We start from the raw sequence: 23,647 nt of genomic DNA, 5'->3' as shown, positions 1-23,647 counted from the left end.
AGTTAGATGTTTATTTTAGGCTGAAAAAACTTTATTGATCTTGAATTCTTATGGAGGATATGGAACTACCTCTGTTGTAATGCATTAATCCTCTACCGCTCATCTTTAAGGAGCAAGTTTCTAAGTTCATGCAGTTTGTTAAGAGCATCACTGATTTGTATCCTTTTCCTTGGAGATACCTCCGAGCAAATGACTCCAACTTTGAGTATAGAAACTAATAATTCATCTACTTTTCCTTTACTTGTTTGGACCAGTGTGCTGCTGCTACTAGTAGCTCTTTCCTCTTCTTCGCGACAAACGAGACCATGATCAACTACTTCCATCACTCTTTCAGGTAAAGCTGATTTGACGTATTGATTCAAATTCAATTGGTCTTCAAAGCCTGCATATGTGGGTCTTTTCCCTGTGAAGATCTCCAACAAGAGGATACCAAAACTGTATACATCTCCTTGAGTTGTCACCTTGCTTCCCATGCCATATTCTACAAATTGGAAATCAGATTTTTCAATAGTAAGAATTGTGGTTCAAAAGTAATCGAGTATCATCGTAATGTGATTGAATAAGTGAGCAAAGAAAAAAATTGAAACATTTACCTGGAGCTGCATATCCAATAGTACCCTTTATTCCAATGGAAGTCTGATTCTGAGAACTGCCTTCAATAATAATCCTTGACAAACCAAAATCACTTACATGGGCAGTCATATTTTGGTCAAGAAGAATGTTACTTGGTTTCAGATCACAATGTACAATCTGTGATTGGTTATGGTTATGAAGATAATCCAAGGCGGATGCCACATCGATCACTACATTTAAGCTTTGAGACAAGTTCAAACTCTTCTCTTGCTCTTCTAAATTTCTTGCTGGAACAGAATGCAGCCAATCTTCCAAACTCCCATTTGGCATGAATTCATATATGAGAGCCTTGAAATCATTACCTTGGTAATCAACACCCGAGCAACCATCAATAATCTTCACAAGATTTCGGTGCCTGACACTTCTTAGAATTTCGCACTCGGTCATGAAACTCTTGGTAGCTTGTCTGTTTGCAAGGTTGAATACTTTCACAGCAACAAGTTTTTTATGTGGTCCAAGGATTCCTTTGTAGACAGAACCAAAACCACCTTGTTCAATCATATTGTTTGGAGAGAAACCACTAGTTGCTTTAAGGAGCTCCCCATATGAAATATTTATGACTGGATCTCTCTCACAAGATTTTAAAGCTTTCCTTTTTGACTTCCTAAGAAAATAGTAGATTACAGCGTATACTAGTAGACATACTACTAGGACACAAACTATACAAATTGTCAACTTGGCTTCAAAGGACAAGTTGTGCTTTCTAAAGCATACTCTTGATTGTAACTCAGGTACACCCCCACAAAGCTTGTCATTACCAACAATTGAAATTTCACTGAAATTACTAAAAACACCTCCTGTTGGAATCTCACCCTCTAGATCATTGAAAGAAAGGTTCAGTTTTGACAAGGAAGATAACTTAGCCAAGTCTTTTGAGAGATGTCCAGAAAGCTTATTGTATGCTAAATCTATTTCTTCAATACCTTTCAATGAGTACAAAGTTTCTGGAAGAGCTCCTTCAAACTTGTTATGATCCATATAAAGTCTTTGTAAGATTGTGCAATCCCCAAGGCTGCTAGGAATATCACCAGACAAATTATTATTGGAAACATCTAACTCAACAAGATTTTTCAAGTTACCAACTTCCCAAGGTAAAGAACCACACAAATAGTTTCTAGACAGATTTAGGAACTTTGACAAAGAGGATAATCCAATAACATTTGGGGGAATGGCACCATTGAAGGAATTACTGGAAAGGTCCAACCACAGCAAGCTGTTGCAGTTTTCAAGACTAGAAGGGATGCTTCCATGAACATTGTTCTCATATAACCGAAGCTCGCTCAACCGACTGAGATTGCCTATGGAAAAAGGAATTTCTCCATAGAATTCATTAGCATGCAAATGCACTCTTTCTAACTTGTGAAGCTTACCAATGGTTTCAGGAAGAGCTCCTTTGAGCTTATTGTCATACATAAGCAACTCATTTAAGCTTACTAAATTTCCAATATCAGGTGGAATAGTTCCTGATATCTGATTTCCTGATATCTGATTTCCTGCCATTGATAGAGATTCAAGTTTAGCTGAGAGGTTTCCTAAGGAACTGGGCAACACTCCACCAAAGTTACAATTTGAAAGGTTAAGCCTTTTAAGGTTACTACAATTGGCTAAATCGGTGAGAAAGTTCAGGTCATTGATTCCACTAGATCCAAGATCATTACCAGCTATCCATAGAAACCAAAGTTTTTCCTGATTTCTAAAAATATTTGGAACCCCTCCAAAGAATTTGTTGTTGCTAATATCAAATACCAAGAGTTTTGAAGTGTTAGAGAATGAAACCGGAATTGATCCACTAAATTGGTTTTCCCACACATTAAAGTACTGGATATTTGGGAGAGTGAGAACTATGTTATGAGGAAAGCTTCCTTGAGATTTATTTTTACAAAGAGATAACAAATTAAGATGTGAAAGATTAAAGATAGACTTTGGAATGGTACCTGAAAGCATATTATCCCCAATACTAAGGATAGTTAACTTCTTCAATTGGCCTAGTGATTCAGGAATATCTCCCTCTAACTTATTGGACCTCAAGGAAACTTCAAGAAGAGTTGAAATATTTCCAATATGTGGGTGAATGATTCCTTTTAAATTACTGTTCTTGATGCGAAGTTGCTCCAACTTAGTGAGAAATCCAAATTGGAAGGGAATCCCACTCATGAAATTGTTGTAACTCAAGTCTAGAGTTCTCAAGTTGGAACAGTTTGATAAACTAGTTGGTATTTGACCACTTAACGAGTTGTTTTCCAATGCTATTACTCTCAACTGAAGCAAGTGGCCAATTTGTTCTGGTATTTCTCCATGGAAACTGTTGTTTGAAATATCAAGAACTTGAAGAAAACTAAGGTTGCCAATGGAGGAAGGTATGTGCCCTACCAGACTCGATGAAGGCAAGTTCAATTGTGTCACCCGTTGATGTTTGCATGAAACTCCTTGCCACATGCAAAAATGCAGAGACTCATTCCAAGAGCTTGTGACTCCAAAAGGATCACTGACTAGCTGATTCTTGATGGCTAGTAAAGCAAGCTTGTCCGACTCATTTTGGCCAAGAACGAAACAATAGATGAGAGAAATATAAGAACAATAGATAAATATGGATATAACTTTCATTTTGGGATGAGAATAAGGTTTATTGGAAGCAGCTTTGTCTAATAAATTAGCTTTAGTTAATAGAGGTTGTGTATATATGAACATCGATCTAAACTTTAAATTAGCCATAGTACATGTGAACATCTAAACTTTAGCATTTTCAACATCCCTGGTATAAATTTCAACACTTGCTTCTTTGACAAAATATATAAATATCTAGAAAGATTACCCTGTCCAATTCTCTGTCTATCTAATAGTATAATGACCAATTTTGCATCCATAAAAAATTATGGATTTTATTATTCATTGTAAATAGTTTTTTTTTTTTTGTATATTTTATTAGGTTTGGATTAGAACTTTTGCCTCTAAAGTCCTTTCAAGTTTAGAAGATGGGTGGGTTAGCAAAAGTCAGTTAAGGTGTCAATTATTTCAACTAAAAGTTTGAACTTATAATGCTTTTTTTTTTTAACTAGTTACACGAGGCTAAAGTATTACCACAATACATTTCTGTTTCCATACCAATAAATGAAAAAGAACAAATCATAATCAATGACAAAGACATGTTCCAAAATTTGAGGGGCATTATATAATTATTTTTAATTTTAAAAGGAGATTACTTTTGAATTAAATTCGTAATAAATCACATCATGAAAAAATCTCTCTTAAAATTTAGGAATCCCAACGCAAAATTTTCAAAGTTAATTTCTATGTTACTCTTACTGTCAGCATTTGTTATAGGAAAAATTGAATTTATATGCATAGTGGAGGGGCCTTATTAAAAAAAGTAGCCTATGTTGTACACTTATCATTTGATGCTAATCTTTCTCGTCTCTCTCCTCCATTTTCTCCATGTCTATGGGCAACCACCATCACCACCTACTTTCATCCATTTTTTTCTAAGTATTCTCCTCTCTCTCTTCCCCTTAGTTTCTCTTCACCTCACTCTTAAGTTATCTATAGACTAAAAATAATAATAATAATAATACCATGGAAGTTTGTGATGATTTAAAACTTAAACATACAAAAAATTCAATTAAAACACTAATTTATACATTTTGAACAAATCTGGACATAATTTTTAGTTTTTTTGCGATTTTTTCATATTTAAATCGTTATAATTTGCATAAAACTCGATGCTCAACTTAATGGGGCATGAAAATCATGATTCTAATGATAAACTCGATGCAATTAACTTTTCACTCAAATGTCATTTTGAGATTATTTTTTTTAGTTTGAGTATTTTTTTTTTCGAGATCTACACATTTGAGATATGTATACACATATTTTGAAAGTTTAAAACTTAAAAACATACCTAAATTCGAAAAAATTGGGATATTTTAACTTCCCAAATGTGTATATTACACATCCAAAAGTGTAAATATTATATTAAAACAATACCCAAATTCAAAAAAATTCCCCTCAATCAGACACTTAAATAAAAAATTATGTATGTTCAATGAATTGTACCAAATTTTATCATAAAAATGATGATTTTTAATGGAATTGTACGTGAACAAGTCAAAATAATGATAGAAAATAAATAACTTTTTTAGATGGATCTCTTTATTTTTTTTCCTCAGACTTGTTGAGAAGGAAGATGAATAGTTCAAATTGATGAACATGTGTAAAAAAAGATAATTTTGCCCTTTAATTTGTCATGTGACCATTTCCATCCAAATTCTAACGACATTTAAGAATCTGGGGTCAATTGCTATGGTTTCACAAACTCAGCAAATTGCCAAAAAAATAATTCTCAAAAGACCAAATCGACAAATTACAATTAACTTAGGGGGCAATAGTGTCAAAAATCCTTTATAAAATTAACAATTCACCATGCATTGTTATATTTGTAACAACTTTAAATCCTTTCCCATTGAATTTGTTGCAAAATTATAGTATTGTCATTGAATGTACCATCAATTTAGCGAACATACCCCCTCAAAAAACAATACGATTTCCCCAAAATTTTGCAAATATAATGAAATCCAAGAACCTAATTGCAAAGAATAATAATTCAAGGACCATTTTGCCTATTCGAGAAAAATTCAGAAGAATGCCAATAACTCCTAAAAAGAAAAAGAATCCATGCAAAACTGTATATGTATATCTATAAATATGTGTGTGAGCAGATATATAATCTTATAGCTCTATAAGTAGGGAAACAGGTCTTAAATTTGAATTGAACCCACGTAGTCATGAAAATGTATAACGCATAAATTAAAATGAAGCATGAATACATGAACTTTCTTTTCACAAAAGAAAAACGAAACTTTTTTTTTTTTGCCCTTTTCCCAAAAACAAAGCCATAATCTAAAAAGGAGATGAAAAGAAAACTACATGGTTATTTCAAGCTTTATCTAACACAACCTAATTCAAGATGAAGTAAGTTCAGCTTTTCTATCCTCTAAAAGCTTTAGTTCCTGACACCAACCTTCAAGCTTTGAAAACTTGTCTAACTGTTCTGGCTTCATGTCCTGCTCTGCAATTTTCTGTTTTTGAGCTTCAGTAAGTCGAATCTGCATTTAGATACAACAAAAACAAACTTACTACTCAAATCAAGTTACTACTGTTGACAATTCTAATGTCGATACACAAACTTAAGATTTTACAATATAATTCATGGAGAATGCAAGAAGCAAAATAAATCAATAAAACGGAAATTAAAGTAAATAAAAAATAAAAAAGAGCTTACATATATTCTTGTCCAAGATATAATTCTTAAATCGAAAGGAAGCTATAGTTTGAAAAGGGCAAACCTTTCCAGAAAGCAAAAGGTAAAACCTATTTCTAGAGTTCTCTCCCAACTAAATCATTTAAAATGAAACAAAACTACATAAAACCATTAGGGTGTCTATAGTGGTGCCATTAAAGCAGGTTCTCACAAATTTGAAATGGAAGTTTACGAGAAAATCAATAAATTCAGACAACTCAGTAACTCACAAAATGATAGTTTATTATAATGTATCCTTTAGAGGTCTCAACTCTCAATTGTCCCAGAGCTTTCAAAAGACTTCTCCAAAATTATTAGAGATACTTTTTACAATTAAAACATTTGGGAAAATAAAGTATACGCTATATATTTATCGCATACCATGAACTTTCTTAGGTTATATAAATTATTTATACCTTCTTTTTGAGAGCTCGAATTCTTTTATCAATATCTTGGATGGGATCTCCTGAATTTGAGTCTATTGAGTCCAAGTGAGGAGTAACTTCGGAGGTATTTGTGGAAACAGCTAGCTCATTCATTTGAGATGTCAATGACTTGGCAGATTCCAAACCACGACCAATATTTTTAAGAGGTACTGATTCTTCCTTATTAGTTTCCTCAACTTCATTTTGCTCCGAGCTCTTCTCTTTTTCAAGAGCAGCCTGCAGACAGACAAAACAAGGTGAAAACAGAAAAAGCTTGAAGAAATATAGTACCACTAATAACCACAATGGTGTTTGCACATAGTTAACTTTTTTTCTTTTTGGAAAAATACACAAGTTGTTGAAGCTAGAGATAGCAAGTTAAAAGTAGTTGAAGTTGAAACTAATTACTGAAGAAGGCTGTTAGTTTTGGAACTTTGTTTTTAATTAATGAAGCCTCGTATTTTCCTTTTTTAATAAACATATATGTTCACGATCAACCATCCAAATAATTTGTAAGGAGCATCCTGCAATTTGCATTACACTCCAACTAAAAGTAATTGACCAAAATGACTGAATATATTTAAGGTGCAAAAGAGAATAGCACACTTCATTCTTGAATAAGTACTAAGGTGGCTAAGATGTCTACATAAGCCACAAAAGGAAACCAAATAGCACATGAAATTGAAACTGATTAGAAGTACACAGCATTCTGCCAATTTTTTTAAATCATATAATTATGCCACATAAACCTTCCTTCAAACAGGGTTCATCATGAAATTTATTATAAGAAAATAATGGAGTTCTATTCCAAACTATGAGTTAAATGACTAACATGCATGGAAAGATAAAACAGTCCTATCAAATTTTAGCACTTGTCCTTCATCCACCCCTAAGAACTTTCAATTAAGTGAAGGAATTCAAATGAGTAGTCCAAACTAGATGACCTTATTTCGACAGTATGAGCTACAAAGATAAAAATAATGGCAGTGTAAGTAAATTGTCAGTTTTTCCCATCACCTTTGCAAACAATTGATCAAGAGGGGTAAAGCATAATAAAGACAAGTACTTATCTAGCTCATGGTCGACTTAAATCTTGTTATCAGCCAAGCAAGCCATTTTACTGTAGTCACTAGCGAAGAACTCTGAATTAAGCTACAGGATTTCAGACTATGAAAATGAAGAATATTTCCAAGAAATTGAGAAATTTCAGCAACCTCCGAGGAAGAAAACAAAGAGAAAAGTGACATTATGATATTTAGATGTGGGGAAATATTCAGATAGTTACATTCTTGTTATAATTCAAAATATACTTCCTTTAATAGCATTCTAGAGTTTTCTTCATTTCAATATTTCATGACACCAAAAGCAAATAATCATAGACAAAATGTAAAGAAAAATGGAAGAATGTGGTCCCCTGATCCACTTCCTTGATTTCGTAGAAGCTCAAAATTTTCCTGGGCCCTTAAATTTTGATTACATCATTTCCTTTTATGGAAATAACAATGAAAAGCAAGAATATTGCAAGGGTGGTACACTTTAAAAATCAACCTGGTCAGGCAAATCATAAATAAGACCAACTCAGGTAGTTGTACCCTGCAAAAACTTCTAATATGGCTTATTAGAAATATAACTACAAATTCAGTGGCAAGAAAGCTGGAATCTAGTACACACATGCAGTGTTGGCTATGACTCTACATTTGGCAAACCAAATCACTCGCTAGATAAGTCATAAAACTAATAATAGAACAAAACCACACAAATACACACAATATGATGAGAAATTAAAAAAGCTCCATTAATAAGACCATATTCAAGGTATATTGCAGCCCATAAATTCTCATACACTGAGATAGTCAAACACCATCACAGTAGTCTTCAAGAAAGCTGACAATGTCATATATAATAGCAAGAACCAACGCCCATTCTGTGATAACTGACATATAATAGAAGTGGTGGAAGAAATGATGGTTCAAATATGCATTTTGTGACCTGGGATGTGGTTTCCATACTGTTGTATGATAAAATAATCATCTGAGCATGAGGACTAGCAAGCTCTTCCTACATGACCACGAGCTCTCCTACATGACCATAAGCTCCGGTGCAACCACATCAAATGTCACTCTCATAGGAGTGTGATCAAACCAGATGTCAAAAGATTGCGACTAGATCAGATGTCACAAGAGTGCAACCTAACCAAACGTCACTTCTAGTTTCTAAATTCAGATAAACATCTCACTTGCTCTCCCTTATAAAGAGGGGCTCGTGCACTATTTGTAAAAAGGGGATGTTTATCTTGATGTACTATTGTTTTTGAAAATTCTCTCTCAGTAAGATAGCCAAACTTACATTGAACCACATTAAAAAGATAAGAATTAGTGTCAACTATTGCTGCTACCCCACACAAGCAACTCGCATAAAAGATGGCTTGGAAGATGAGAAATCACCTATTGCACACCCTGTGGGAGCAGCCAAAGCTCTCAAGTCCCATATCACGTGACGTGAGGAGAACTCCCTTGTCTTAACAAGCAACTCCAAGTAATGAAGGGAATCCTCCAAATGAATAATAAAAGAAGCACTAGTCTAGCCTTAAATGAAAGCAAGAGCTCCTCATGTGCAAGCACAAGCTCTTCTTGCACGAGCATGAGCTCCCCTTGCGCAAGCACGAGCTCTTCATGCGTGAGCACAAGCTCCTAAAGTGCAAACATCATCTTAAAGAGCTCCCAAAGCACAGATTCATCTCAATGAGCTACCAATGCACAAACTCCATCTTAACGTGCTCATGTGAGAGCACGAGTTCCCAAAAAAGAAATTTTTTTCACAAACATGCTCCTCATGGGAGAGCACGAGCTCCTAAAGTGCGAGTTTTATCTCAATGAGCTCCCAAAGTGCGAGCTAGAGCTCAAACTGTTCCCACTACGCGAATTTCATCTTAATGTCCTCTTCATGTCTGAGCATGAGTTCCCAAAAAAGCAAACTCTTTCTCAAGCAAGCTCCTCATGGGCGAGCACAAGCTCCAAAGTGTGAGATTCAACTCAATGAGTTCCCAATGCACAAACTTCATCTTAACATGCCCCTCATGCGAGAGCACGAGCTCCCAAAAAGTATAAATTTATTCTCAAAGTTCTCATGAGAGAGCGTGAACTCTCAAAGTGTGAACTTCATCTCAACGAGTTCCCAATGCGTGAACTTAGTCTCAAAGTGTTCCAAAAAGCATAAGCTCTATACATAGCAATCACAATCTTCCAATGCTAGAACACATATACTAAAAAATTTAATGATAAGATGCAAATAAAATGCTTGTATGCATTGATTTTCATGATCGACATCTTTGACAAAGAAAGGTTTCAACATGTTAACAATGTGTTAAAATCGAGGGGTTGTTGTATAATACAATAATCATACAAGCATACCACTTAGCTACATACAACGACCAACACAATAGGGGCTTAAGCTATATACCAGACCAGATATCACTTCTACTTTCTAAAGTTAGGTAAATATCTAACTTGCTCTCCCATATGAGTAGGGACTTGAGCACTATTTGTAAAGGGAGATTCTTCTTGATGAACTATTACTATAGAGAATTCCCTCTCAATAAGATAATTGTGGACTAGGCCAAACTTGGACTGAACCAAGCTAAAAGGGTTTGTGTTAGTTCCTGGATTTTATTATTTACTCATTAATCCAACTTAATTACCTATTGATAAACCTCCATCAACACATACCAAAGTGTAATGAAGGTTTACAAAGGGGAAATCAACAATAAGATAACAAAAGTAATGTTTAAAAAGGCTAGCAGCAAGACACATTTTTTTCGTAAGGCAAGGCGTAAACCTCAAACTTTCTATTAAAAATCAGAAAGAAGTAGCAAAGGAATAACAATAAAAAATTATAAATCTTAAACATAACACTAGAATTAATAAGCAGTCTCAAACAAACCACTATGGAACATTCAAACATCATAAAACATCTCAAACCCAACATAAAAATGAGGAATCTAACAATTCCTCTTTCCATGTTTCTTTACATCTCTATATTTATTTATATATATATATATATATTTATATATATAAAGTATTTATCAACTAAATTGAAAAATGAGAAAGCTAATAATGCTTGATGTCAGTGAACATAACTTCTATGTCTACAATCATAATTTAAAGCAGCAAAAGGCTTCAATGCCATCTTCTTTTGGCCCATCTACTGTAACTTCTGAAAATGAGATCTGGTTACAAGCTTTAGGGTTTCCAGGTTTCTCATCTCACCATTGCAACCATCTTCTCATATAATGATTTGACCTAGTGTGAAGAGAATGGCTTTTACTACACCCATATCATCCAGGCAGAGTTATTGTTAGCATCGAGGGTACTGCAGCAAAAGCCTCTTTCAAAAAGAAAAAAAAAAGGCAAAATGGTTAGAGAGCTTCTCACTGCTCATCATGAGCTCTCTATCTCTCTACAATTGTTCTTTCATGGTTATGGCGTCCTTTACCTAAAAACATTTAGATAAGAATTTTGGAGTTGAACATAAGGTGTTCATCTTAAAATAGTTGAGTATAAAGCGGGAGGCCTGTCAAGGTAACAAAACTGTACGTTGATAGGGCAATTCTATGGTGTGCCACGCTTCAGAGAGAGGATGTTGAGGTTCAAGTCTTTTTTTCTGCATAATACCACAATACAGCTCCTGAATCCCATCTAGGTAATATTCAATCTGGACTACCCTCAATAATCTAATCTAGGAGAAGGAATCGATAGATATAATTTATAAATGATCCAATATCCCATTCCTCGAAAGGTTAAACCTAAAACAGTAGACAGAATTATCAGCAAGTCCAATCTTCAACTCTACATAATTAATAAAGCTGCTGGCTGCTGCATAGGGAAGAGTTTAGCGATGTATTTCTAGACATCTGAATCTTGTTCTTGCTGCCTAATCCATATCCTAATTATCATCCCTTAAACCAAACTTTCTCTAGGTGACTTCATACCCCAAGAATCCCTTGCCATGTGAAACTTCCGTGACAATTTTACAATACAACTAAATTCGTCAAAAAAACCTTTACTATTGAACTCAATTGTCAATTCATCAAAGAACCACCAAAGGGTCTACCTTTCATATACTAATAAATAATGGTTGACATTGTTGGCAAAGAACATAAGGAAGTTCAAGTACAAAATTGAATCTAATTCCCACTGCAGTTATATAAATAATGTGAAATCATCAAGAAATAAAGTGATCAGAGAAAATAAGAACAAAACAGAAATATTAGCAAGAGGATTAATGTAAGATTCAATGGTTGAATGACTCTTCTTGCTAATTGACCATTCCTTAGAGGGAGACCTAAATTACCGTTAAGGAAGTATGTCCATGTTATTATTATTATTTATTTTATTTTTTTGAAAAAGAAACTTATATGTAAGATCAAAAAATCTCAGAATAGCCAAATGCAGCAATGTACAAAATAAACAGCAGAAATTTAAATAAAGTCTTAAACTTTAGTACAAAAAACTTCCTCAATCTCTGCTGAGATCAAGGAAAGATAAACCCTTGAAGCCATTAACTTTATAAACCCATATTGCAACCCAGAATTTAACCTTCTCTGCAACTTCCTTATCCTAAAAAATTCTTCTGTTCCTTTCTAACCAAAGCGTCCAGAAAATAGCAAGTATGCCATATATTACGACATGTTGTTGCAACTTGAACCCTTAAATAAATTGACCTATAAGATATTCATGCTATGAGTTTTTAATAATTTTTCTTTCTAAAAGCCTTACAAATTCTTCATATTAACGGTCAATCATCTTTCTATAATGATGAGACAGATTAGCACTAAGATTTCAGCCTCAAACATAAATCGATCTAAAACTTCCAAAGGATAATTTCTATGAACGCACACAACCATACAAACTGATGCTCAGTATTGAAAGCATGCTCAGCAGACAATGACATTCCCCAATCAACGACTTATCCCAAGCAAAAAAATGATAAGGCAAAGCAAGAGGAAAAAAGAGCAGCATACCTGTATCCGCTTCTCCTTCTTTCTCTCGTTCCTCTTTACAGACTTAGTCTTCGGCTTCGTATCCGTGGCTGTGGCTGTGGCCGTGGCCGTGACTGCAGCCGCTGGCGGATCATAACCAGGAGGCCCGTCATGTGATGACATCTCCTTTTTCAACTGCACCATTGTAGAAAGACAAAACTAACTTCATCAAATTTCCTAAGCTTTTATGCGAACCACAAACCAGTAAAACTACTAAGATAAGAAATCCATGATGAATCGTTACATAAAAATAGATTTCTTTTATTGATTTCCCAAGTAACCAAACAAGAAATAAGAGAAGGCATGAATCTCGTACCAAAGAGCCTTTGGATTGGTAAATGGCAACTTCATCTTGAGGGACATAGCCAGCCCTAATCCGAATGGGTTTGCGAAGAGTACCATCGGGTCTCCGAGTTGGCGCGAGAAGTCTCTCTCCTTGCTTTAGGGTTTTACTGAGCTCAGTCAATCTATTCAATTCCTGGTCTTCTCCTCCTCCGCCATTGTTAGTGGCTGCCATGTTTGAAGAATCGAGGTGGTGATGGTACTACTGCGTGAGTTTGTACTACTTCTACAGCTTCTCCATTCTCCAATGTCGAAATTTGCAGTGAAGAAGAAAAAAACCTTCCAATCTTTCATTTTCGGTCTTAATTTATTTTATTCTCTTTTATTTTTATTTTCGAATTAAGCAAAGTTGTATTATTTTCATTTTCACATGCAAATAATGACAATACTCTTTGGAGGCTAATTTTCATAAACAGATATATAAATAAGTAGGTGACTTCCATTCACTTTTATTTTTGTGTTTCTTCTATTCACTTTTGCATTAAAATATGTCTAAAAATATAAAAGAAATGTTTACATTCATTTAGATAAAAGTTTTTATCACCAAAACTAGATAAAGTGAGACTAATTGACAAAAAAAATCAAAAAAAAAATTAAGAGTATTGATCACTTATTATAACTTTAAATATTAAAATAATTAAATTCAACCATTTCTAATAATAATATATTGTCTCAAGTAATGTTGAGTATCATAGGGCGTCCTATAATTAAAAATGTAGCGACATTAAAATTAATTTGGAAAAGGGAGAACCTATTAATTTGGAAAAGGGAGAACCTATTAATTTGGAAAAGGGCGTCCTATAATTTGGCTCTCTGAGACAAAAATAAGACATGTCTTGTAGATTTACAATAATGTTGACATAAAGAACAATTGGTTGCTGGTGTGATATGTGTTGTGCACATTCTTAGGATATGTGTGAGCAAAAAGTAATTCAAAAGATGTATGCGTACTTTCCTAATAGATGTCGATTGAAGTAGCTAGGAGAAGGTGTGCTACTACCCTTTTTTAAACAGTACATTTTTCTTAGGGAAATTTAAGTTTTTATGCTTAATAAGGTTTCCTAAATAAATAAAAAAATGTTAGCCCTTCTAATTATTTCAAAAAAAATGCCAAATTTTTTGACAATACCCAAAATACTACTCTCATAATTTTTCTTATCAACTTCCTCTTCTCCCTTCCCTCTCTCTCCCTCGACACATTCCTCTCAACTCTCTCTCTTAAAAAAAATACACAGGTAAGGTAAAATATAAGAGAACTCAATGTAATAGCAAGTATTTCTTTCTTAGAACACTAAAATATTGCATTTCGAACTGATCTGGGCATGATTTTTTAGTTTTTTTTTTTTTTGCGATTTTTTTCAAATCTAAAACTTTGAAATCTACAGAAAATCGACGTGGTTCGATGGTGCTCAATGCCAGCTATATGGGGCCTTCAAAATCAAGATTTTCATGAAAAATTCGATGGAGGTTCGATGGTGTTCGATGCAATTCTTGCAAGATACGTAATTTTTCACTCGGGTGTCAGTTTGGGGTGGAACCTAACCTAGGGTGCTCAGGATCGATTCCGCCCCCTAAAATAGAGGCTAGACCTCTCTGACCACAGACACGCGCCGCGGCCCTTCCCTGTGGCGCCGCGGCGCTCCCCTACTACAGAGCCTCCTTTGCTCTTCTTTGCTTCGCAGGGCCGCGACACTTTAGAACAGAGCTGCGGCCCAGCCCTTCGTGCCTAGAAAATCCACCATTCCTAACATCCCAATCTTGTTCAAAACCACCCCAAAGCACCCTAATTCCAAAACTCATTGATCACAAAACTTCTAACATGATTCTAGCAATACAATCCAGCAAAAACCTAGCTTAAAAACTCATTAAAATCCCATTTTAATTTCTGAAACCCAGAAACTCAAGAACACAAAAACCAACAATGAGACACCAGAATTCAACCATTAAATCTTAGATTCAAGCTTACCTCCACTGCAGAACCAACTCCCTTAACAATTCCTGAGCTAAAACCCAAGCTTTCCAGCTTCAATTCAATCCTTAAATTTCAAAACCATAAACACTTTAAAACCCAACCAAAACACAGAATTCTAATGATCAAAAGTATGATTCAGTTCTTACCTTAGTCCTGGTTGAATCCCTTAGTTAAGACTGAGCTAATCCCTCAAAACTTCAACTCAAATCACAGAGTTCTAGCTTAATCTCCTTAGGTTTCAGTAGTTTTCTTGAAAGAGAGAAGAAAAGGAAGAAATGAGCAAAAAGGGTCGGTTTGGGTTTTTGTTCTACTGTTTTCTATTTTACTTAGTCTAACCTTAGTTAATTAAGTCAATCCCGAGGCTCGGGGTACCGGTAACGTCCCCGAGGACAGAATGGTAAAATTCCCCAGTATTCCCACCTAGACTTCCTAACCTCAAATATATCTCTAATTATTTATTTCCATAACCCGACAACCTAAATAACCATCCAAGACCTGAAATACCCCTTGACTTGCCCAAAGTCAAGTATTAAGCCCCGTTGTGACTTTCCCGCTAACTAGTTCCTTAGGATCGCCTCAAGTCGCATGCTGCAGATTTACCCACATGAATATGTGGTTATCACAGTTATAGCATATAATCATATTTACATTCATTTAACCATACAAGCATGCTTATCATATAATCATGCATTAAATTAATAAACACACACACACATAAGCCACTTATGCCCTCCCGGCACACTAATTAAGGCCCTTAAGCCATCTTAGTGATTTTGGGTCGTTACAATTTAATTTTGTTTCTGTTCTTACATTTTATACTATTGCTTTTCTTCTTATTCTCTTATTCTATTTACTTGTAACTTTTGTTTAGAGTTGTAATCTTTCTTTCTTTTGTTTCAAACACTTTTACTTTACTTGTAATCTTTTGCTTAGAGTTGTATCTTCACTATTCTCTTCTTCTCCTTCTTCTTTCCTTTTCTTTGTGTATTTGTATTTTCAGTTATAGAGTTGTAACTTTATTTAATCAATAATTATTTATTTGTAATATTATGTTATATAGAGTTGTAATATTCTTACCTTATCCATTGAGGCAAATACATATTTTCCTAACAAAGTCTTACACAAGCAACCTCGCCGGAAGGGGATCGACAATTTATGTAATTATTATTTTGTTCATATATCTCCCAGGAAAAAATCATATATGTTCCTAGTAAACCCTTTGTACGTTGTAGTGCTTCTTAGAGGGAGATGGCCTAGTGATTTAGTGAAGCAGCATGACCACCAGCTGATAGAGGCTTAAGTTGTGTACTCCATTGTCCTACCAAGGTCATATAATAATAAAATAATATTTGTCCATAATTTTGTGTGCATGCTTCATTATGGTCTATATGTTGCTTGTATATTGCCTTCGTTGGGCCATCGCATGCCATTTACCTTTGTTGTATGCTTGTTTGATGTGTAGGATGTGTCACTAAGATGACTTACTTTGTGCTTGCTCACACTTCGCTATTGTCTTTCACATGTGAGAGACATGGATCGTGGCTAACCATAGAGTTTGTTTGCCTACAAGTGTGAGTTTTAGGCTAACTTGCTTGTTTGGAGGGCCAGCAATTGTCGTGTATTCTGTCTACTTAGGGAGCCAAATAGCCAGCCTATGACACAAGGCTCCCCTTACCCATAATGTGCATCCATCCTTGAACATAATATTGTGTCAGTGCCTTTCCCCAATAGGCAAAGATAAGATCCATTGAATATTCACTTTGCAAGAGCACAACAACAAGATCTAAATTGTTCATGATGCCTACATCAAAGAAAAGCCATGAGATTCAGTCTACCATATACATAAAACAAAATAAAGGTCAAATACATATGCAAGCACCAAGTTGTTGAGACTTTGTGCTCCTTAAGGAAAGTATCCTTTTCGAACACAAACACATGAATTTTCCACTCTCGGTCATTTGTATACAATCCTTCAGTCAGTCGATTCTTGTTGGGTCTCAAGAAAACTTTTATATATCTTTCTCTCTATCATGATATTTAGGGTAATAAGAGTGAAAAAGTTCCCTTAGTCCGATTACTTTTTCAGCTTACCCGAGCCGGGTATTTATTCCCGTTGTGATTTTTCTACTACATTGCTCACTAGGACCGTCTCATGCCGAGTAACTCAAATATATCCACATAATAATGTAGTCTCAATCATAAAGCACATACAATTACAGAGATACCCTCAGCGAGTCAAAATTACGAAAAATGCCCTTTTAATCAGAAACAGGCCAACAAGCATATTTAATACACTTAAACATGCATAAACAGACATATTATAATATGACTCATATAATTCAACTAATCATGAATGTGATACCACAAAAATACACATAATATCCATTTATGCCTTCTTGGCACACTAATCAAGGCTCTAAGTCTAATTAACAAACTTGGGACATTACAGAAAGTATGGGCGTAGCTTCCTTGCTGCATGGACGAGTGACAATGCCAGCTTCTCCAATTGAATGTATCGTGTTTCTGCATCAAGTAAAGATTTACTTACATAATAAATTAGAAGTTATTTACCTTTATCTCTCTGATTAAAACAACGTTGACTGTTGTTTCAGATACGGCTAGGCAGACGAACAACATCTCGTGATCTTTTGGTTAGGATGATAGAGGCGGACTAGTTAAGTACTGCTTTAGTTTGGTCAGTGCTTCTTCACACTTTGCGTCCACTCAAAAGTTTTGGACTTCCTCAACGTATTAAAGAAAATGTGACATCGTTCTGAGGACTTTGAGATGAATCGGCTGAGTGCAGCGATTCATCCAGTTAGCGTATGTACCTCATTTATGCATGTTGGAGAAGGGATCCGTTGGATTGAGTCCATTTGTGCAGGGTTAGCCTCGATTCCACTCCGAGTCACCAGGTATCCAAAGAACTTCCCTGTTGTCATAATAAAAGAACACTTAGAAGGATTCAACTTCATATTGTATTTATTTAGAATGCCAAAGGATTGTTTCAAGTGGGTTATGAATTCTTCTACAATTAGAGATTTCACGTGTATGTCGTCAATGTAGACTTCCATGGTTGTAGAGTCCCAGAATGTTTACTTAGCTAGTTAGATGGTAGTAGTAGTAGTAGTTAGTATTAGTTAGTAGTATGTTAGTTGCTGTGGATTTTGGTTCAAGTTGGGACTTAGTTGGAAACTCATAGCAACAGTTATGGATTTTATAAGTTTAACCTATACTTTAAGAATATTAATTATAACATAAGGTTTGATTAATATTGCTGGTATAGATGTATTATTTATTATAACCTAAAATTTAGATAGAACCATTAAGAGCATGACACTTGTCATAATCATGATTATTAAGGAATTAAGTATTTTTTATGAATAGTTTTAATAAAATAAAGATCTAGAAGCTCTAGAACCTTCCAGAAGCTGTTAGGAACGTATTATGACTCAATCAAAGTTGTTTATCCAATTCAAATTATGCTGAAAAAGTACATTTACGTGTTTAATATATCAACGTGTGCCGATATATCACAGCATAGGGGCCGATATATCGCCTACGGAAGATATGGAAATCACGTCGACTTTGCACGAACGATCGAACGAGCCTCGGGAATACAGAGGGAGGCGATATATCGCTTATAGGGGTGATATATTGGCTCCATGCATGTATTTTTGAAAGTTTGGTTTTTCAATTTTAAAAAAATACCCTTAACCTCTTAGACCTGCCTTTGAACGACTTTGACCGAGTTCTGGGCGTCAGTTGAACGAAAATTCAAATCTTTTTCATTTTATAATCATTTATTTATTCAAATTAAAAGGGGTTAGTTTCACTCCTTGAACTCTATAAATAGGACCAAGTGCTCAGCCGTTTTCTTCATTATTCAAGCATTTGATCAAAGCCTCCAAGGTGCTAGTGTTACTATAGAGAGATACACTTGGGTTTTGGGTTAAAGCTTTATCATTCTAAGCTTTTATAAACACTTGAGAAGTGAGAAATAATGTGATTTTGGTATTGAGGTTTAGACCAATTCATAAGGTCATTCAAGGTATTCTTATTCCTTAAGTCTAGTTCTTTATAATTCTTTAGTTTTCTTTAGTTTCTTTTATTCAGATCCTAACTCTTATTATTGATTCTTGATTAGGTATTTAAGTTCTTGAAACTTAAGGTCCTTCTTGGTAAGTTTCTTCTTGATGATTTAATTCCCATATTCATCTTTATTCTTAGAGATTCTCACCTTTTCTACTGTTGGTTTATAGGAGTTTCTAAATCCCCTTCTTGTTCCCAAATATCCCAGCTTTTGGTAAGGAAAACAGGCTAGATATATGTTTATGTTATGATATGTTTTATGCTATGATATGATATATGTTATGTTATATGTTTTATAGTCCTTAGGCATATGACTTGTTTAGATAACAAGCCCCAATAATATGTTTTATAGTCCTTGGGCATATGACTTGTTTAGCTAGCAAGCCCCAATAATTTATGGGCATATGACTTGCTTAGATAGCAAGCCCCACAAATTTATGGGCATATGACTTGCTCAGTTAACAAGCCCCAAGAAGAATGATGGCTATTGTAGTCCTATATGATATATGTTTTGATAGTCATATGTTATTTTATAGTAGTATATGATATAGTCTTATGCTTATGAATTATGATGTATGTTTTTAATAGATTTTCCTTGCTGGGCATTAGGCTCACTCTTTTATTTTTTAGTGTAATGCAGGAAAATAATATGGAGGGCGGAATGATTCTTGGCAGCTTAGCTTGTTTGTTAAGGATGAATGGACTGAGTGGACTGTGTGTCGATCGAGGATGACGTTTATTTTAGTCTTTTGAATTGTGTGTCTTTTGTAATTCTGCATTTAGTTTTTGAACAATTAATTTAAAGTTATGTTTTATGTTTTATTAAACAATGGGTACCCATACCATATTTTACATCTTATTTTGTAATTTGCACAATATTTATTTTGGAGTTTTAATAAAGTTATAATTATTTCTTATGTATGTTTTCTCCAAAAGTAGTAGCTATGTCTAGTAGTTTTAATGGTCCAAGGTCTTAGAAATATTTGGGTCATTACAATGGTCTTCCCCATCTAGTCAGCAAACATCTTATTCACTAGATGCTGGTAAGTTGCCCCTGCATTTTTCAAGCCGAAGGGCATGACTTTGTAGCAAAATATCCCCAGGTTAGTCATGAAGGATGTCTTCTATTGGTCGTTTGGATTGACCCAAATTTTCTTCAACTAAATAAAATTAAGAAAAAAATCTAGTAAAAGGAAACGAATCACACAATGAGTTTTTACGTGGTTCGACCATTAACGATGTCTATTCCACGAGTCACTTGTATTATAGAAAGCTTGCTGGAATCACAAGATCCTTAAGGTTTATAGCTTAGGCAGAGGATAATATTGCTCCAAGATAAATAGGAGTCCAAAAACTAGGGTTTCGTATCCTTACAAATGACCCCCTCATGATCTATTTATAGGTGGCGTGATGGGAGCTAGAGGGGATGTTAGCCTTTATTACATCACATTTCATTTCCACATTCTTTGGGGATCATTTATTACATAATATGCATATTACACGTGTCGCCTGGCCATAGGCCTATCAAGGCGGTTTCTTAGCCTAAAAAGTAGGTAGTCCCAAAATCCTAACGGAAAGGGCACCTAGGACCACTCCTTGGAAGTGTGGTCCCCCAAATCTCCAAGAATCTCATGAGGCCGTTATGGGAACTTCTCGGGCTCTCCAAGGAGTCACCATAGAAGTGACTAATCTCGGAACTCCCCTGAGGAGCTATGCTTCAAGAATTCGCGGAGGGTCCTGAGGTCCCTTGTAACGTCCTTAATTACCTAATAAGGCTTAGGGCCTTGATTAGGGGGGCCAAATGGAAAGTTGTGAAAATTATGTAATTATGTGATATATATATGTGTATCATTATATGATTATGTGAGTTATATTATAATATGACTTGATATGCATGTTTAGGTGTATTAAATATGCATGTGGGCCCATTTCTGATTAAAATGGCAATTTTCATAATTTGGCAGTATATTTGGCATATATGTGATATATGTGTAAGACTACATCATTATGTGGATATATTTGGGTTACTCGATACGAGATGATCCTAGGGAGCAAGCTAGTGGGAAAGTCACAACGCGATTAATACTTGACTCGGAGTGAGTCAAGGGGTATATTGGGTATTTAGTACATTACCGAGTTATTGGGTAATGGGAATAAATATTTGATGATATATTTTGAGTTAGTGAGATTAGGAGGGAATTATGAGGATTTTGAGTATTTTACCCTCGGGGGTGTTTTTGGGACCCCAAGCCTTGGGTTTTACTTGAGGTTACTTAAGCTTGAAGTAACCTGACAGAAATAAAAAGAGCATTCAGTCTCGTTCTCTCTCCCATTCTCTCATTTGGCGTTCATGAGAATTTTTGAAGGACACTCGAGTTTTAGGACTCGGATTCAAGCAAGGTTAGAGTCATAACGATTCTAGGGAAGATTAGAAGCTTGGTAGCCGAAGGATTTAGCTGGGAAACGACTTAATTGGAGGTAATCTAAGCTTTAAGTTTTATGTTTTGAGTTTCTTAAGTTTGATTGAAGTTTTGTGTTTTGATGAGTTTTTTATTGAATTTTTACTTGGTTTTTGATGGTTTTGAGCTGCTGAGTTGTTTGGGAATTTTGTTTATGGGATTTGGCTATGTTTGGATAGGTTTATGGAGGGATTTGGCATGGGAAAAATGAGGGAAAATCTGAATTTTCATGTCGATCCACGACCCTGTTCTTGGAGCGTCGCAGCTCAAATCAGTCGAAGGAGAAGCAGGTGCCAATGGGATATTGGCGCCGCGGCGCCTGCTAGCCTCTGACTTGAGCGGGTCGCAACTCAAATGTTTGGGTGTCGTGACGCTTAAGGGATTTTGGGCCTTGGGGAGCTTTTGAGTGTAGGAACTCAAACATAAGGGCTCGGTATTGATCCTACTGCCCAATTTAGTAGGATTCGATGTCCCGGAGGCTAGGACTCGGTCCGGAAGCCTGTGTTTACTTGTTATTGACGAGAGTCTATATTAGGGTTATGACTAGGTTATTACTAGGGGCTCGGAACTGGGATCGTGCTTGAGGGTCATTCATTGGTAACATGTACTTGGACCAAAGGTAATAAAATTGCACCCAGTATGTGATACATGTGATTATGGCTTGGCCCGAATTGTTGAACAGGAACATGAATAGGGCATGAACACCTGAGAATGTGCATGATTATGATTATGCTTGTGATTGTTGAATAAGCATGTTGAATGCTTTGTACTTGGATATTTGATATATGATATATGATGGTCTGCATTATCTAAATGAGAAAGGCTTGACTTATTAGTCAAGGACAACAATAGCATCGAGCGCTGGTCAAAAAGCATTGACTTATCAATCAAGGGCGACAATAGCGCGTTGAGTGCTAGTCGTTATGGTTATGCTTAACCAGGAGCGCATCATACGCTTGAATGACCTATTGGTACATTGGGCTAGCTCCAAGGCTGGTTATCCAGAGGAAGGGCAATGGGCCCCAAGGTGATTTATTAGTCCCATATCCTAGGGTTGGGCCCCAGCATTGACTTATTAGTCAAGTACGGCTGTAACGCCCTGGATAGCCAAGACCGCTACACTGTGTACTTATAAAGGTGCAAGACTTGCTAATCAAGTCAATAATTCAAAAACGTATCACTAAACATGTATGAGCTAGGGTTAAAAAGGTTTTATTCTCAAAAGTTTCATTTTATATAATTGAGAAGTTACATACATGGGATCCCAAAAGAAATAAAGTTTAAAAGTTGGATTACAGACTCCCAAAAATATAGACAACTGTCAGCCATACTAAGGCAAAATGAACAATTTCTGGGTCTCACATCCCTGCCTCAACCTCAACAGTGGCGGCTGAGCAGCTGGCCATGTACATTCCGCCCGCAGAGCTCTCCAAATCAAGGCTGATCGAGCTTGCCCTTGCCTTTACTTGCACCACGTAGCACCCGTGAGCCAAGGCCCAGTAAGAAAACATGATGTGCAACACAGAAAATAATAACAGGTAGGGCTGAGCATAAAATCCAAAAAATCGAAAAAATTGTATACACCGACCTTCCGAATACCGAAAAAACTGAAACCGATTAAACCGAACACCGAAAAAACCGCAAATGGCGCAAACCGCCACTGTTCGGTCGGTTTGAAAATTTTGTCTGGACCGATCGGCGGAACCGAAACTGACCGAACAATATAATATATAATAATATAATATTATATAATTATTAATTATTAAAATTATTAAATAAAAATAAAAAATATGAAATTATGTTCTATATATTTATGTTTTAAAAATGCACAAAAATGGATTCCAACAATCCAAAAATTTTAGTTTTTTAACTAAAACTTTAAAAAAAAACAAAATTTAAAAATAAGAAATTCGGTTTGGTCGGTTTAATCGACCAAACCGCGGTCCAAAACGGTCGGTTTTTTCTTTTAACTGGTTTGGTAGGTCAGTTTTTGGATTGCACCAATCTGGACCGAAAACTAAATTCTGGATTTTATGTTATAATAAACCGCCCAAACCGACCGATGCTCACCCCTAATAACAGGTAGCAAATTCACTAAGTATGAACTCTCATCAAATATTTCACATTAACCATTCAGCACATATATACAGAATCAAGGGTGCAGCCAATCACTTACAACATTCATATCATACAATAATTAGGGCCGACAACTTAGGCCGTACCCTCTGTTTACCCCACTGACTCCGGCCCGCTTAAACCGAGCTCACTGCATATTAAGCTGTCCTCAGCTACTAGTGGCCAAGCCGCGCCCTGTGCGCTAGTGTAACCCTTGGCACCCTTAGGCCATTGGTTCACTAATTAGCTTGCATGGCATAATACCATCTTTTCAAGCAT

General features: G+C 35.5%; 2 protein-coding genes across 2 annotated transcripts; both read right to left on the bottom strand.

Annotated features, from left to right (window-relative positions):
* Positions 1–330: 330 nt before the first annotated feature.
* Positions 331–3,650, bottom strand: LOC133784978 (LRR receptor-like serine/threonine-protein kinase EFR). The gene is made up of 3 exons (XM_062224240.1): positions 594–3,650; positions 421–481; positions 331–340 (listed from the first exon to the last, which is right to left on the bottom strand). The coding sequence occupies exons 1-3, from the start codon at positions 3,358–3,360 to the stop codon at positions 331–333; spliced, it is 2,838 nt and encodes a 945-aa protein (XP_062080224.1). The 5' UTR covers positions 3,361–3,650.
* A 1,720-nt stretch (positions 3,651–5,370) lies between these two features.
* Positions 5,371–13,040, bottom strand: LOC133782070 (partner of Y14 and mago). Its single transcript, XM_062221232.1, has 4 exons — positions 12,705–13,040; positions 12,371–12,523; positions 6,343–6,588; positions 5,371–5,732 (listed from the first exon to the last, which is right to left on the bottom strand). The coding sequence occupies exons 1-4, from the start codon at positions 12,903–12,905 to the stop codon at positions 5,589–5,591; spliced, it is 744 nt and encodes a 247-aa protein (XP_062077216.1). The 5' UTR covers positions 12,906–13,040; the 3' UTR covers positions 5,371–5,588.
* Between the last annotated feature and the right edge of the window lie 10,607 nt (positions 13,041–23,647).

This window comes from Humulus lupulus, chromosome 6 (genome assembly GCF_963169125.1).
Source record: "Humulus lupulus chromosome 6, drHumLupu1.1, whole genome shotgun sequence".
Classification (NCBI taxonomy): Eukaryota; Viridiplantae; Streptophyta; class Magnoliopsida; order Rosales; family Cannabaceae; genus Humulus; species Humulus lupulus.
The sequence above is the reverse complement of the archived record's forward strand: the minus strand, read 5'-3'. Positions and strand labels throughout refer to the sequence as shown.

Bases quoted from the DNA above. Each gene is read 5' to 3' on its own strand.
- LOC133784978 (XM_062224240.1), bottom strand. From the start codon at position 3,360: ATGTTCACATGTACTATGGCTAATTTAAAGTTTAGATCGATGTTCATA. The intron at 482-593 runs GTAAATGTTTCA...TCCAATTTGTAG, and splicing joins TATTGGATATGCAGCTCCAG to AATATGGCATGGGAAGCAAG.
- LOC133782070 (XM_062221232.1), bottom strand. From the start codon at position 12,905: ATGGCAGCCACTAACAATGGCGGAGGAGGAGAAGACCAGGAATTGAAT. The intron at 12,524-12,704 runs GTACGAGATTCA...ACAATGGTGCAG, and splicing joins ACCAATCCAAAGGCTCTTTG to TTGAAAAAGGAGATGTCATC. The intron at 5,733-6,342 runs GTATAAATAATT...ATCTAAATGCAG, and splicing joins TTCGAGCTCTCAAAAAGAAG to ATTCGACTTACTGAAGCTCA.